Source organism: Pygocentrus nattereri, chromosome 17 (genome assembly GCF_015220715.1).
Source record: "Pygocentrus nattereri isolate fPygNat1 chromosome 17, fPygNat1.pri, whole genome shotgun sequence".
NCBI lineage: Eukaryota > Metazoa > Chordata > Actinopteri > Characiformes > Serrasalmidae > Pygocentrus > Pygocentrus nattereri.
In genome coordinates this window covers 10,053,415-10,070,124 of record NC_051227.1, presented here as the reverse complement: position 1 = coordinate 10,070,124, position 16,710 = coordinate 10,053,415, and the positions used below count along the sequence as shown (strand labels likewise).

General features: G+C 43.3%; 1 protein-coding gene across 2 annotated transcripts in view; it reads right to left on the bottom strand.

The window, feature by feature from the left end:
* zgc:153039 (uncharacterized protein LOC767698 homolog) overlaps positions 1-14,276 on the bottom strand; it is a 110,555-nt gene extending 96,279 nt beyond the window's left edge. The window contains exons 1-7 of one of the 2 annotated variants that reach the window (XM_037546903.1): positions 14,057-14,180; positions 11,314-11,337; positions 9,105-9,239; positions 5,688-5,825; positions 4,210-4,509; positions 2,137-2,244; positions 521-632 (exon numbers count right to left, since the gene is read on the bottom strand). In XM_037546903.1, coding sequence (XP_037402800.1) covers positions 521-632; positions 2,137-2,244; positions 4,210-4,509; positions 5,688-5,825; positions 9,105-9,198 — 752 coding nt within the window. In that variant the 5' untranslated portion in view covers positions 9,199-9,239; positions 11,314-11,337; positions 14,057-14,180. Of the gene's footprint in view, positions 1-520; positions 633-2,136; positions 2,245-4,209; positions 4,510-5,687; positions 5,826-9,104; positions 9,240-11,313; positions 11,338-14,056 lie in introns of both variants that reach the window. The other variant, XM_017685881.2, reaches the window with a different exon arrangement.
* Positions 14,277-16,710: the final 2,434 nt, after the last annotated feature.

Below are 16,710 nucleotides of genomic sequence, written 5' to 3'. Positions count from 1 at the left end.
TTCAGTCAGATTTCAACAACATTTACTGTCAGTTTTCTCTTTTTAGATCACGTCATGTGGAATAACTTCCCTCTAACTCACTTTCTTCTCTTTCTTCTCTCTCCTCATCCCTCCCCTGTGTGGAATCACTCACTCGAGTCTCAGAGCTCATCGTAATGCACAGATCTGATAAGCTGAGTGGCGTCACGTGTGATTTACAACACATCCGATCCGCTAAAGCTACTGTAAAGGCTAGAAAAGCTACACCGATTAAAACAGGAACGCTGCGGTTTGAATGCTGCACTTAATAAAATGTCTTATTTCTTTCCTTTGTGTTGTGTGTCGTTCCACCTCTCTTTGGTCATCCAGTACATTAGCTGAGGCTATATTTATATTATATTATTATAGTTAGGATACACTGGACAAAAAAAAAAAAAAAAAAAAAAAATCAGCTCTGTCCAACTGCTAATTTTGTGTGTTTGGGTAAAAATTGCCAGCATGTTCCCCTTTTTGGCCAATGCAGATTGTAAAGAGTGCTCACCTGTCACAGGTGCAGGCCACCAATAAGCTCAGCAGGTTGTAGATAATGAAAGTGAAGATGACTGCAGTGATTGTTCCGCGAGGGATGGCATAACTCGGGTTCTTTAGGTCACCTAAAACATACGTACACATACACCCAACGGTCATTAGACAGCAGAACCTCATAAATATCAGCCAAACAATATATCAGTATGTGTGAAAATGCCGCCACAAACAAAGCACCAATATTTACAGTCAACTACAGAATTATTGGCAACCCTCAACAGACTGGCTAAAAAAATATCAAAATTACACATAAGTAGAAGGAGAAAGTTCATGGATGAACTTTAATCCGTTGCTATGAAATCTGTAAGGCTATCGTTGGTGTCCCAGTGGCCTGCTAAGGTTGCTAAGGTGTCACTATGTTATCCAAAGTGCCTGCTAGGATGTTGCTAGGCCACTGTTATGGAATCCCAGGCAGTTGCTAAGGTGTTGCTAGGCTTCTTCTATGGAGTCCCAGGTGGTCGCTAAGGTGTTGCTATGCTGTTGCTTTGGTACCACTTGGCCTTTGCTTTGATATGCCAGGGGATTGCTAAGGTGTTGCTAGGCCACTGGGTCAGTGTGAGGGATGTCCTTTCCGACATCATTTGTGGCAATTTGTTTGAATGAATGCTATAAAAAAAAAACAGAAGAAGTGCGATCAGTCCCAAATGAACAAGCACACTATTCCCGTATTGGATCTGAAATCCCTTTATATAGTTCCACTCCAAAACCAAGAACTGTGAAAACAGCACAAATAGCATATGAAACGAAGAACAGCAAGTTTTAGCCATATTATTTTGTCATCAATAGGCAGTAAAAGGTGTTCTTTTGAAAGGCTCTTCTTTGACTTATTTTTATAAAAATGTTACCAATAAAGGACACAAACTCACTCTACACTCACCAGCCACTTTATTAGGTGCTAGTAAAAGGTTGGACCCCCTTTTGCCTTCAGAACTGCCTTAATTCTTCGTGGCAGACTTTCAACAAGGTGTTGGAAACGTTCCTCAGAGATTTTGGTTGGTTATTTGAGTTCCTGTTGCCTTTCTATCATCTGGAACCAGTCTGCCCATTCTCCTCCGACCTCTCACATCAACAAGGCATTTTCGACCACACAACTGACCGCTCACTGGATATTTCCTCTTTTTCGGACCGTTCTCTGTAAACCCTAGAGATGGTTGTGTGTGAAAATCCCAGTAGATCAGCAGTTTCTGAAATACTCAGACCAGCCCGTCTGGCACCAACAACCACGCCACGTTCAAAGTCTCTTAAATCCCCTTTCTTCCCCGTTCTGATGCTCGGTCTGCACTTCAAGTTGTCTTGACCACCGCTACATGCCTAAATGCAGTAAGCTGCGGCTGTCTGATTGGCTGATTAGCTATTTGTGTTAACAAGCAACTGAACTGTACCTAATAAAGTGGCCAGTGAGTGTATACTCCGAGAATGTAGCACACAGGTAAACACACACACACACACAAATGAACAGTCTTTATATGATCTTTATATGACCTTTGGACCCCTCGCAGTAATTATGCTTACAGGAAGACTCTCTCCCTGTCTCTCTCTGTCTCTCTCTCTCTCTGTGTGACACACCCTTACCTGAAATATTGGAGCCCGCCATGATTCCCGTACAGCCGTTGAACATCACCGCAAACACCGTGGCGAACGACATCATTTTCCCCGTTGTGTAATCCACTGTGTAGTCAGCTAAACACAAACACGAAATGTTATAATAATATAATTCCACTTTAAATGACACATAAAGAACCCATAGGCTCGATTTTCCCATTGTATTTTAGATTTATTGAACTAAAGACACTAATCAGCCACACTGTATTTAAAGTAGACCACTTTTTTCCAAGGTAGGAATGGCTGGACCTTTGGGATTAGCCTTGGTACATCCTAACTGCTGCACTAGTTTCCTTTTGTAGTGCCTGAGAAGCCACTTCCCACGGTCAGCTGCACCACATATGTACAATTACGGACTGTAGTCCATCTGTTTCTCTGATACTTTGTTACCCTGTTCTTCAGTGGTCAGGGACCCCATGGACCCTCACAGAGCAGGTACTATTTGGGTGGTGGGTCATTCTCAGCACTGCAGTAACACTGACATGGTGGTGGTGTGTTAGTGTGTGTTGTGCTGGTGCGAGTGGATCAGACACAGCAGTGCTGCTGGAGGTTTTAAACATTGTGTCCACTCACTGTCCCTCTAGACACTTCTACCTTGTCAGTCCACCTTGTAGATGTAAATTCAGAGATGACAGCTCATCTGCTGCTGCACAGTTTGTGCTGGTCATCCTCTAGTCCTCCATCGGGACGCTGCCCACGGGACGCTGCCCACGGGACGTTTTTGGTTCTCAAGCAGTACTGCTGTGCCTGATCCACTCGTACCAGTGCAAAACACACTAACACACCACCACCACATCAGCATCACTGGCGCAGGTTGTATATGATGCCTTTTTATGGCATCTCTGCAACAGTGAATTGGACTGTGCCTCATTAATAATTTCTACATGGCCCTTTTCTCATCATCTCTTCAGCCCTTAGACACGTCACTGTGACTGACTTATGTAAATGAGCTCTGTCCTGACTGGTTGTCAAATAGCACACTGGGTTAAAATGTAGAACAAACTACTAAGTCCAGACTGAATTCCTCAGGAAAGTGGGAAAAACAAACTTCAGCCGATGTGTGGAATGCTGTAATAATCCATCTGCTTACTGACAGCCATGAACAGTACACTGTTTATCTGTTTTTCCAACATCTTCCAGTCCAACTTTCCGCAGGAACAACACTCCACACAACTTCTACAGCTAAATCGCTGTAGGCTGAATAGGCGGTCATGTGGAAAAGGTCCAAAATGTGGGCCAAAAGTCCTGCACAACAGAATCAAAGGAAAGCAGGAAAGTGTGAAATTCTCCACCTGCCCACAAAACTGGAGAGTTAGATATCAGCAAATCTACCTGACTACATGAAGAATGAACAGGACCACTAGATCTCTCTGAAACAAACAGAAGTTAATAACTGACAGAATGAGTCATTACACTGATTAGCAACTTGACCATGCGGCTGGTTAAATGATTATATAGGAAAGGCCTAGCAACACCTTAGCAATCACCTTGGGTTATACAGCAAAGGCCTAGCAACACCCTAATAACCACCTTGGATTATACAGCAAAGGCCTAGTAACACCTTAGCAACCACCTTGGGTTATACAGCAAAGGCCTAGTAACAGCTTAATAACCACATGAGATAGCATAGCAAATTCCTAGTAACACCTTAGCAACCACCTTGGGTTATATAGCAAAGGCCTAGTAGCACCTTAGCAACCGCCTTGGGTTATACAATAAAGGCCTAGTAACACCTTAGCAACCACCTGGGATACCATAGCAAAGGTCGAGCATCACCTTAGCAACCACTAAAACAGGATAGGCCTAGCAGCAAGTTAGTCACAACCAGGGATATGACAGTACCAGCCTAGCAACACCATAGCAACTACCTTGGCTATCACAGCGATGGCCCAGCATCACCTAGAGAAATAGCACCATATCGATATCAGTACTGAATTCAAAGTATCGGAACAAAAAAAGGCTGAAAATCGCCGGAGTGTTTCTTTAATCTGGAAACAAGATGAAAAACAAACACACACAGACACCCCGCTCAGACACACACACCTCCAAGGTTTTGAAAGAATGTTTCCGCTTTGAAGCCGGTGAAGTTGGCGGTGGTGGGGGAGGAGTTGGTTAAGTGGCCGGGCAGAGTGACCGTCTGAGGCTTTACAGCGAAAAAGCTGATGAAGATGGTCCCCAGCACCACCATCACCACCAGGAAGATGAGGAAGCTGGCCTTGGCGTAAATCCAAGCACCCACCAAACACACCAGCAGACACACCAGCAGGATGGCTGTGGCATACAGCAGAGACCACCAGTAGCTCACTGGCAACACCGCATACCTAGAGGAAGAGTCCATGCCATCTGAAAGGGGGGGTGCACAGAGGAAGAAAGAAGGAAAGTTAAAGATAATTCAGAGACAATGAAAATATAAATACTTTATAGTTTACAGTAACTTTAATAACAACTTTAACACCTTTCAAACGTGAAACTTTTGACTATGGGTGCCCCCAAATTTTAGCCCCCGAAAGAGAAAAGAGGATAAAGATTCTGACCAAATACTACAAAGATTAAACAGGCCTCTAACTGACTAAATCAAAGGATTTATAAATAATTCGATGCCCTAATAAAAATGAGAAACCGTGAATAAAAAAGTGTGTTCAAACAGCCTGAGCTGCAGCAAATCAACAGCAAAAATATCCCCCCGTACTTCACTGTTTCTATGAGAACCGGAACGGAATGAGCAGTTTAAAATCTCTGTTCATGTCAAGTCAAAGTCGGGTTATGACACCGAGGAACAAACGAGTTTGAAATTAAAATAAAATCCCACTCAATACGCATAATCCAGCCAAATACTGCAGAGGCTGTCTGGGGCCTCTTTTTGAAATAATGTAGAAATTCTTCAATGATTGCTGAAATGCAAACAAAAACTAAAAATATGAATAGAATTCACTGCCTTGGAAGACCAACTGTTCTCTATAGCTTAAATACTGTACCATTGAAGATGCATCGGTACCTTTTCGTTCCAGACCAAGTAAATACACGAGCATATTACAAAGAATATCTCAAACAGATTTTCTTTAAAAAGGGCATAAAAATACAATATCCTAAATAGCTATTAAAGAAAAAAAAAAGTGTAACACTAAGAAAACAACGATAAGCAGAAAATCAGCGAATAAATACATCATAAAGATCAGCAAGTAATAAGCAAAAAATAGGTTTTCAACCGCTTCAAAATGAAAAATTTCAGATTTAAAATTATATTATTTTCTTTACATTTTTAAAAATATATCCGATTAATAAAGCAAACACTTGAAATCCATGAAAGTCTTAAACAAACGGAATAATATTAGGAAAAAAAAAACAGTTTAATAAAAGTAAACGAAACTAAAAATACAAAGTCCTTCTATGTAAAATAATAAAAGTTGTATTCAAACGCAGTGATTTCTGATTTAGAGATAAAATAAATGAATACGTTTTCACACACACACACACACACACACACACACACACACACACACACACACACACACACAGAGTACCTTCAGAGATGCCGAATGTTGCCAGGATGGCCTCCACCAGCCCCAGTACGTAGAGGGCGCTGCCACACACGTTAGCAAAGAAGAACATGATGCCGATGCTGCCTCCGAACTCCGGCCCTAAAGCTCGACTGATCATATCTACACACACTGGGTGAAGGAGAACACACACACTGCGGCGTCCAAACAACACACACTACACGACAAACACACACACAGAGTCATATGTAAAAGTTGGGGAGCCCCTGTTGAATAAGTGAACGCCTCCTCTACAGAGACCACCCTTCTCACATTTCAGTACACAGTTACTGCTTATTCACCGAATTTTACCCATTGGGAAACTGAAACTGAGACCTGGACAATGTTACGACACACTGGGCCACATTCATAACACTCGGCGGCAACAGCGTCACACCACCAAGAAGTGCGACACGGCAGACAAGAGCTATTCATAAAGTCACCGTGGCTGTGAATGGCATGCCGGCATCTCTCAATGGTGCGCTATTTTCAAGAGTCTACACAAGAGCCCATCAAACTTCACATGTAAATACACACAAAAAAAACCCAAAGCAAGTGAAGGTTCCGTCGGCTTTCTAAAGAAGTGAAAAGGAAGAAAAAGAAAAGACAAATTCCCCGAAACGGAGTTGCAAACTTTAAAGGCAGACTAGTACAGTAATAGATAATAATAATAATAATAATAATAATAATAATAAAAATTAAAAAAAAGAAATAATAGTATACTGTAAGTTTCTTTATTAGAAAACGCTGCTAATACAAGGAAAATAAAATGATATACAAATCAAAACAGAACAGCTGCGCTCCAAAGCCTGGGTTGCAGCCGAGGTAGCGCGGGTCCTCGGTAGGACTGTCCTATTAAGACCCCTCTTTAGTAACCCATTGGACACACAAATGGAGCAGTCCGAAAAAGGCTGCGTGGTGATGTCACCAGAAAGGCCCTTCCTCTTGCGATTGTGGCATGAAACATACTGCGATAACATATACAAAAACTAAATGAACAAATACTAAATAAAATACGATATATGGACGAATGTTTTAACTAATCGGTGATTTTACACTTTATAAGGTAATCAAGACGAATTCAAGGAACAACTTACACTTTAAAACAACGACTTCATTTTCCGCCAGTTTTCGTGGTGCTGTTTACTTTTCTTCCATGTCATTTGTGCGCAGCGAACTGCAGGTAACCGAAGGCCTCGAACGATACATCAGTTACATCCTCGAAATCCCTCAAAATGTAGATTGTACACGTCAGACTTCTATGACGTAGCAGACAAGAACTGCAGCCAAGGCTTCAGAACGCATCTCTTAAAATTCAACATTTATATATGAACATGAAGTTTAATACGTCATTTTTTTCACCACACGATTAAAACTCCAATTTTATTTTTTTTTGGATCTCAGGAAATCAGTTTACACATGTAAAAGTAAATCAAGTTTAACAACCATGTTTCTGCAACATTCACTCCCTCAGTAACTACCTGGACTAGCATTAAGTCAGACTGTAACTGACCACACAGTGGGAGGTGAGGGATTACCGTTCAGGTAAGGCGCTCCAGTTAGTGTGTTTTCCGCTGTGTGTGCATTGTTAAATGGCTGATTTGTCATAGACCAGTGAAACTAATACCTTAGGAAGAATTCCAACTGGTTTATCACTCACAACTACTGCCTTACCACAAAATACTAGCTTTACAGGATTGACGAGCTTTTTTATTGCTGCTCGTCAAACCACACCACTGATGTGCTGCTAGGTTCTGTTTACTTGCTTCATGATATCGGACATATGTATCAGAATTCCCATCGCCAAACAGAAATGCGCTATTTTAATAGTACCAATGCAAAAATCTACTGAACAAGTGTAGAAGACAAGGGAATGATGGCAGTTAGGACAGCAGATCTATGAGGTAAATGGCAAGTGTGGCGTGTGGGTGTTTGTGTGGTTTGGTATTTGTGTTCTTGTTTTGCTATACTTGTAAGGACCAAATGACCTCACAATGATAGGACATGCCATTTCTAACCACAAATTGCACTATTTTGGAAAACTTGGAAAAAATGCCTTTTGGACACTGAGGTCAAGTTTTAACTGCAGCATTTCTGGATGACAGTAATACAAAAATCAACAGAAAACGATGGAAGTCCTCACAAGTACAGCAAGGAAAATACATGTGTATTAGTCTTCAACAACCAGAGGACAACATGACAATTCTGCACAAGTGAGGACCTTTTGCTGTGTGTGTGCGCACATTTTAGTCTCTGTGTTCTTGTTTTGCTATACTTGTAAAGACCGTGTCCTCACAATGACATGACATTTTCACTCATGTGAGGACATTTTGCCGGCCCTCACGTGAGTATGTGTCGTTTAACCACAAATTACACTTATTTTGGAAAAACTAAAATATAAGATACTGAGTTTAAGGTTAGGTTTGGGTGTAGTCTTATCCCTGTGAGGACCAAACGTTCCAACAATCATAGTATGACATGACAATTTTGCACAAGTGAGGACCTTTTTCTGTCTGTCTGTCTGTATGTGTGTGTGTGTGTATGTGTGTGTGTGTGTGTGTGTGTGTGAGAGAGAGAGAGAGACACATTCTAATGGGGACCATGTGTCCTCACAATGATAAGACAGCCTGACAGTTCTGCACCTGTTTTCACTGCGCATTAAATTATGTATTTATTTTTTTTTTTTTTTGAAAAACTAAAAGACTAGAATGATTGCCATTTGGATACTGAGGTTAAAAGGGAATCCCATCAATTTTATTTATTTATTTATATTTATTTATTTATTTAGGTGCATTATTCAACTGTTAAGATGAAGACAAATTCACTCAGAGTGGTTTGGTGTGAAATGCTCCGTTTTAGAGAAGCTTGCAGAGTCACAGTTGATCACAGTAGTGGTGATAGGAACCAGACGTCTGAAGCGCTCAAAAAGTTAACATAAGGCAGTTATGAACACACTGCCTAATGTCTGAGGCGCTGTATTATGTGTAAAACACATTTTTTAAAACAGGTTCATGACAAAGACATATATGTAGGGTAATGCAAATCAAAATGATCCCCTAAAGAAAACATTTTTCAGATTTACAACTACTTTATCATCATGAACATTACATATAAAAACTTGTGTAGACACTTGTCTTTCTGGGTAGCAAATCAAATGGCTATATTTGTGTTGCAGACATCATGCCTGCTGGTTCCCATCACCAGCGTTGGCACGCTTTTCTTAAATGAACCATTTCATATCCTACCACTCAGAGTGACTGTTTACACCTCAACAGTTAAATTGTGTGTACATTAAAAAATAAACAGTGGAAATTACCTTCAAGGTTAGGGTTAGATTTTGGTTTAGTATTACTGAGCTAAAACAAGTATAGCGAGACAAACCACTGTGCATGTGAAGGATACAGTAGGCTCCTCCAGCGTCGAGGGCTCCGTTGGTGGAGATGGCGCAGACGGACAGAACCGTCATGCTGATGATTAAATACGCCACCAGAAACATGGCCACAGCCTGATACAGACCACACTGTCCCACCACAAATCCTACACACACACACAAAATATGAGAGAAGACAACATCATTAGATCAATTTTATATTACTATGCGTCTCTGTTAAACCCTACACTGATATACAACGAAACAAAACAAGGCCAAAAGTATGTGGACACCCAGCCATCACACCTACATGATCTTGTAGGACATTCCATTCCTAAATCATGCACATTAATATGGAATGTGTCTGTGGGAATTTGTGTCCTTTCAGTCAAAAGAGCATTGTGAGATCAGACACTGGTGTTGGACAAGCAGGCCTGGCTCACAATCTACGTTCCAGTTCAGCCCAAAGGGGTTCAGGGGGGTTGAGGTCAGGGCTCTGTGCAGGCCACTGGAGTTCCTCCACACCAAACTCATCAAACCCTGTCTTTATGGAGCCAATTTGTGCACTGGGGCTCAATTGTGCTGGAAAAACAATATTAGTAGCATATATTTGCCTAAAATGTCTTTGTATTAGCATCAACACTGACCTTCACTGGAACTAAGGGCCCTGAAAAACAGCTCATCATCCCTCCTCCACCAAACTTTACTGTTGGCACTATGCATTCCAAAAGGTATCGTTCTCCTGACATCCACCACACCCAGACTCGGCCAACAGACTGCTGGATAGTGAGGCATGATTCATCACTCCAGAGGCCAGTTGCGTGGTCTACCGAGTTCTAGTACCAAGCTTCTACATACATTCTACAAGTCTACATACTTTTGGCCACATAGTGTACAGTGGTCAATGTCGGTATATATCACAGTATAGTGTGTTTATATACCTAGAATATGCTTGTCTGTTTTTAGTAACACTGAAATCGAATTGTAAAACGTATTAGTTGCAGCATGACTAAAGTGTATCAGTGCATCCAGGATGCATTTCAAGTGTAATAACAGTTACGTCTACAAAACACAGAATTCTATCTGATTAAGTTCAACTTTATATAAATTTGGTGCCATATTTAAATGCGTTTGAGTTCTGTATTACTTTAACACGTTTTGCTTCCAGCTGTATTTGGGGAGAGCTGAATGTTTATATCCACAGCAAAGCTGTAAAACCTGTTACATTCAGCCATGTTTATGGTTTATACGATGCATCTGAAACGCCAGTCCTGCTGTACACATCGGCAGTCGGGATGCATCAACATGGGAATTCGGACCAATATCCGATACTTTTGTGATGATGAGACAAACACATACATTTAAAATGAAAACACACATCATGCAGCCCAAGATCCGGCCAGCTTATTACAACCTGTTTGTCCATTGTATTAATAATAATAATAATAATAATAATAATAATAATAATAATAATAATAATAACAGTAAAGGTTGTGAAGGGGCGTGGTTGCTAAGGTGATGCTAGGCTGTTGCTATGGTATCCTAAGTGGTTACTAATTGTTACTAAGCTGTTGCTGTTATCCAAGGTGGTTGCTAAGGTGATGCTAAGCTGTTACTATGGTATACTAAGTGACTTCTAATTGTTACTAAGCTGCGGTTGTTACCCCAGCTGGTTGCTAAGATGTGGCTAGGGCACTTGTATGGTAGCCCAAGTGTTTGCTAAGATGTTGCTAGGCTGTTGCATTGGTATCACAGGTCACTGCTAAGATGTAGCTAGGCTGTTGCTATGGTATCCTAAGTTTTTATACAAGCTTTTATTCAAGATGTCACAGTTATCCCCAGGTGGTTGCCAAGATGCAGCTAGGCTGCTGGTATCCGAGGTGGTTGCTAAGATGCTGCTAGGCCGTGCTATGGTATCCCAGGTGGTTGCTAAAGTGTTGCTAGGATTTTACTATAATATTCCAGGTGGGTACTGCCTGGCCAACGCAATGTTATGCCAAGTGGCTTAGTTACTTGCAATCATGACCAAAAGAACAAACACTATTCCTGTAGTTTGACAACTAGAAGCAAAGCAACTGAGTTATAATTACAGTGCATTTTCACACACATGCAGTATGAGGGAGGTGCGTGTGCATTCGCATGGTTTAAGGCATTCCTTCACGCACGTGCAAAGATGGTGACCACTCACAAGACACAAGCCACAAGGCTAAACCGTGCGACAACACTGACGCAGCATCTTACCATGGGCGTGGTTTCACTGGGCTACTGAGTGTAAAACAAAGAGGAGAAACAGGCCGGTTATTGAAACAGTGTCTCCACATTGGACTAAACGTCTGAGCCTTCCGTCATGTGAGCGCGATTACTGGCTTGAGACTACAGCTGGAGCTGGTCCCCCTACGAGGAGGGAGCCAGTGCGCTTGTGCAGGGAGACCCAAGCAGCTCTTACAACCCGTGAAGTTAATCTTTCCTTCACGCACTCACACGCTACGCCGACTGAAGCAGCGAGTCCAACACTTTCTCACAGCTGACCCCATTAACTGAGAGGTTTCTGGCTGAGAACAAAGTCCAGTTCACACTCCACCGACGAGAGGAGAACGCAGAGTTTTCCAAAGCCAGAAACCGCAGGTTTAGAAGACTCACCTCATGGAAAATGTTTTTGGACATGAGAGTTTGATACAGCACGGTTTCAAGCTTCAAAACATTCCCTTAAAGGGGAAGGGGAAGTCCACCGGGTTTTCTAAATTTCTGCCTAATTAAACAGTAAAAACCTCAACAATGTCATACAGAGTGGTTTGAAGAAAGTCAGAACTGCTCACAGTGGTGGTGACAGGAACCAGGCATCCACCTCTAAAAGCTCCCTCACAGTTTTTAAACACTGTGTCCCCTCACTGTCCACTCTATTAGACACTCCTACCTTGTCGGTCCACCTTGTAGATGTAAAGTCAGAGACGACAGCTCATCTGCTGCTGCACACCTTCATCAGTGGTCCCAGGACGCTGCCCACAGCTGCCAACCTCGTATCTCCATTTTTGTTTCAGTTTTGGACATAATTTGAAAAGGCCTTTTGATGTTTACATTGTGTGTAAATTTCACGATAAATGGACCAAAAGAAACGACCGAAAATTACTAGGAAAAAATTCTGGTTCCATTGACTTCCATTAAAAGTAATGCAGGTTTTTTCCTTCTCCTGTAAAGTTCTGTTCCGCCAGCAGCGATATTGATGTACACATATATACACATTGTGTTATTTATGGTTCTTTCTCCATTAATCTGACGACCCCTTTCATGATGCCAAGGGTTCTTTGTGTCTTCATGGTTCTATACACAACCAACTTTTGCTAAAGAACCCTTGAGAAACCATTTTGTGCATGTAAAATGATGACTACTCGCCTTGTTTAAGTGTGGAACACCGAGTGGAACACACGGTTTTCACAGTTTTCAACAGTTTTATTTAATGTGGTACCACAGCCGCTTTAGGCAGGATGTTATACTGTCCACTCCCTATACATTCAGGCAGGTCAGAGGCTTTAGAAGGCTTCAAAAGTCACCATGAAACCATCTTGGCCCAAAAAAAGGGAATCAGGTCAGACGAGACGTAGGTTACGCTGAGGCGTCAGTTTGTGGTAAGACATCGGTTAACAGCTCGAGTTACACGGCGGAGATTCTGGTTTCACTCTTGCTGTCTTACTTGAGAAAAATCCACCACATTTGCTCTTCAAAGCTAACATTCGTATCTGCTCTTCAGAGTCACTGCAGTGGCCTAGTTACCTGACGTCAAGATAAAAGCTTGTTTCTATCTCTCTCTCTCTCACTGCCACACCCACACAGGTGAGCTGGATTCCCGCAGGGTATTTCCACGTTCTTCTGTAACCCAAACTAACCTTCAAGAGCAACTCCACCACTTTCTGCACAAAATTATAGCATAAATGAACAATTCAGATGTAACCAGAGCAGATCAGAGCGGTTTGGTGTGAAACGCTCTGTTCTAGATAAACTTACCGAGTCAGAGCTGATCACGGTGGTGGTGATAGGAACCAGACGTCCACCTCTAAAAGCTCCACACAGAACGTTACGATGCCTGAGGCACAAGTCTTTGGCCTAAAATGATTTTTCAACACACATTTCAAGGCGAACTATTTTACCAACACCTGTGTTACGTGTAAGCACTCGGAAGACTCCTGCAGGTTCTCTGGTGGTTCTGGATGGTAAATAAAATGTCTATATCTGTGTTGTAGTCATGGCAACGTCTGGTTCCTATCACCACCACTGTAAAGACATCTGAACCGTTTCACACCAAACCACTAAGAATGACTTTGTGTACATCTCAATGACGGCTGGCATTTTTTCCAAGGAATTCCCCTTTAACCTGAGTGTGACCCCACAGTGTTTACACAAGAGAAAGCAAAAGTGTCCACAGTGGCAGTGTCTTTTACTTTGGTTTTTAAGCATTTTTCCTTCGAGGACGAGACTAACGTCCCTACAACGTCACAAATTTTGATTCTTTCACCCTTCTGGGTCCCCACAAACAACTAAATACACACACACACTACACACACACTGCTGATGTTAACTTTATTAATGAGTTTTAGGCCCAGTCCCATTTCTCATCTTTATCCCTACCCCTTGTTGAGATCTTCCTCTGAAATGAGACCCTCTAATAAAAGAGCATCACTTCATCAACAGCTACCAGCGCCGCTCTGTGGGCGACCCTGCCCGTCTGCAGGGACAGCAGAGGAGGGGAAAGTTCAGCTCCTCACTGGTGGGCTGGCTACCAAGACATGAGCGTGATATTAGGGAATTTTTATGCTTGGTATGAAGAAAAAAAAAACAGAATCCACTGAAACCACATTAAACCACGATAAAACGGTGGTTATCGCAACTTTTTAACAGAGAATGACAGAATTTCTGGAAAATCGGTGGAGTTGCCCTTTCACATCAGCGATTAGTAGGTTTTACTGCACTATAAGCAAAAGGCAGCTCTTACCTATCCTCAGAAACACCACCACGCTGAACATGGACAGCAGGGTGGGGATGACCACGCCGAAGAAGGTGGACAGTTTCTGGGGCTGGCTGTGAGCGGACCTCCGGCGCACTGCGCTCGGCGGCTGATCCAGCGCCTCCTGGCCGGACTCCGAGTGATGCTCGCCGGACTCATTGATGCTCGCGGAGAGGCGGTAGTGGAGGAGCGGAGTCCGTTCAGTCATTTCGGCGCAGCTTCAGCGTCTCCTTCTCCGTCTGACAGCGGGGTTAGCTCGGTTTAGGGGCCACTTTCCCCTCTAACCCCACCCTCTTCCTCGGCTGTGTGACCTGGGGGTCCTCACACGAAGCCAGGGGGTGTGGAAAAGAAGAAACTGAAACAGAAAGCGGAGTTTCGAGGCTCTGGAAGGCTCTGGGAGGCTCTGGGAGGCTCAGCGAGCTCCTCTCGCTCTCAACTCAGATGGGACTGGCTCGTTTATCCGCTGGCCGCCTGAAACGGAGCAGCAGCCACGAAAACAAGCCCGAGCGCAGCCGCGTCGAGCCGCTGCCTGTCTCTGAGTGTCTGGGGGTCTTTACGGGCACGTTAAGGTTCCTGCACTGATTTCTCGGTTCCTCTATTTCGGCTATTTCGCTCCGCGAAATGAGCCGCAGCTGCTGGCAAGTCACATGACCTGTGCGCCAAAATAAAAGTCTGCTTAAAACAAACAAATAAATAAACAAATATAGAAAACACGAACCGAGATTTGGCGGTGCTCAGACCATTAACACTACAAGTTACACCCACAAGCACGCTAACTTTACACTTTACAGCCACGCATGCTCTTAACTCCTTTTCGAGGGCAGCGCGTTTGTAGGCGACGCGACTAGAGCTGCCGGGAAATGTAGTTCTCCTGCTTTTTAAATCAGCGTTCATTCGTACGCGCCCCCCCAAAAAGATGGTCCTTTACGGGCTGGGAGTAAAGAAAACGGTCCTGTATTTAACCATGAATACTCAAAGAACCCTTAATGATGGTTCTTCAAGGTTTCTTTAGTAAAGAAAACGGTTCTATAATACGCAAAGAAGGCTTTGCATGGGTTCTTCAGGTTGGTGGAGAGTGTGTTGTAGTTGGTTCTACGTAGATGTTTTCTGAAAAGGGTTCTGTATCGCACCAAAAAAGGTTCTTCTGTTGTTACAAGCTTGATGTGGTCACAATAGAAGAACGCTTTTTGGTGCTATGCAGAACCTTTTTTATAAAGGTTCTATGTAACCATATGCAACACAGTCTCCATTAATCTGAAGAACAGTTTCATGATGCAAAGAAGCTTTTAGTCATGCAACAGGTTCCTTGAGTGTTCATGGTGTTATGTATGTATACATATGTGTATATGTATATGTATATATGTGTGTGTGTGTGTGTGTGTGTGTGTGTGTCTGTGTATGTACACTGCTCCAAAAAATAAAGGGAACACTTAAACAACACAATATAACTCCAAGTAAATCAAACTTCTGTGAAATCAAACTGTCCATTTAGGAAGCAACACTGACAATCAATTTCACAGCTGTTGTGCAAATGGAATAGACAACAGGTGGAAATTACTGGCAATTAGCAAGACACACTCAATAAAGGAGTGGTTCTGCAGGTGGGGACCACAGACCACTTCTCAGTACCTTTCTGCTTTCTGGCTGATGTTTTGGTCACTTTTGAATGTTGGTGGTGCTTTCACACTCGTGGTAGCATGAGATGGACTCTACAACCCACACAAGTGGCTCAGGTAGTGCAGCTCATCCAGGATGGCACATCAATGCGAGCTGTGGCAAGAAGGTTTGCTGTGTCTGTTAGCGTAGTGTCCAGAGGCTGGAGGCGCTACCAGCAGGCCACAAATGTGCATGTGTCTGCACAAACGGTTAGAAACCGACTCCATGAGGATGGTATAAGGGCCCGACGTCCACAGATGGGGGTTGTGCTCACAGCCCAACACCGTGCAGGATGCTTGGCATTTGCCAGAGAACACCAGGATTGGCAAATTCGTCACTGGTGCCCTGTGACCTTCACAGATGAAAGCAGGTTCACACTGAGCACATGTGACAGACGTGACAGAGTCTGGAGACGCCGTGGAGAGCGATCTGCTGCCTGCAACATCCTTCAGCATGACTGGTTTGGCAGTGGGTCAGTAATGGTGTGAGGTGGCATTTCTTTGGAGGGCCGCACAGCCCTCCATGTGCTCGCCAGAGGTAGCCTGACTGCCATTAGGTATCAAGATGAGATCCTAAGACCCCTTGTGAGACCATATGCTGGTGCGGTTGGCCCTGGTTTCTTCCTAATGCAGGACAATGCTAGACCTCATGTGGCTGGAGTGTGTCAGCAGTTCCTGCAAGATGAAGGCATTGAAGCTATGGACTGGCCCGCCCGTTCCCCAGACCTGAATCCGATTGAGCACATCTGGGACATCATGTCTCGCTCCATCCACCAACGCCACATTGCACCACAGACTGTCCAGGAGTTGGCGGATGCTTTAGTCCAGGTCTGGGAGGAGATCCCTCAGGAGACCATCCGCCACCTCATCAGGAGCTGCCCAGGCGTTGTAGGGAGTTCATACAAGCACGTGGAGGCCACACACAATACTGAGCCTCATTTTGACTTGTTTAAAGGACATTACATCAAAGTTGGATCAGCCTGTCGT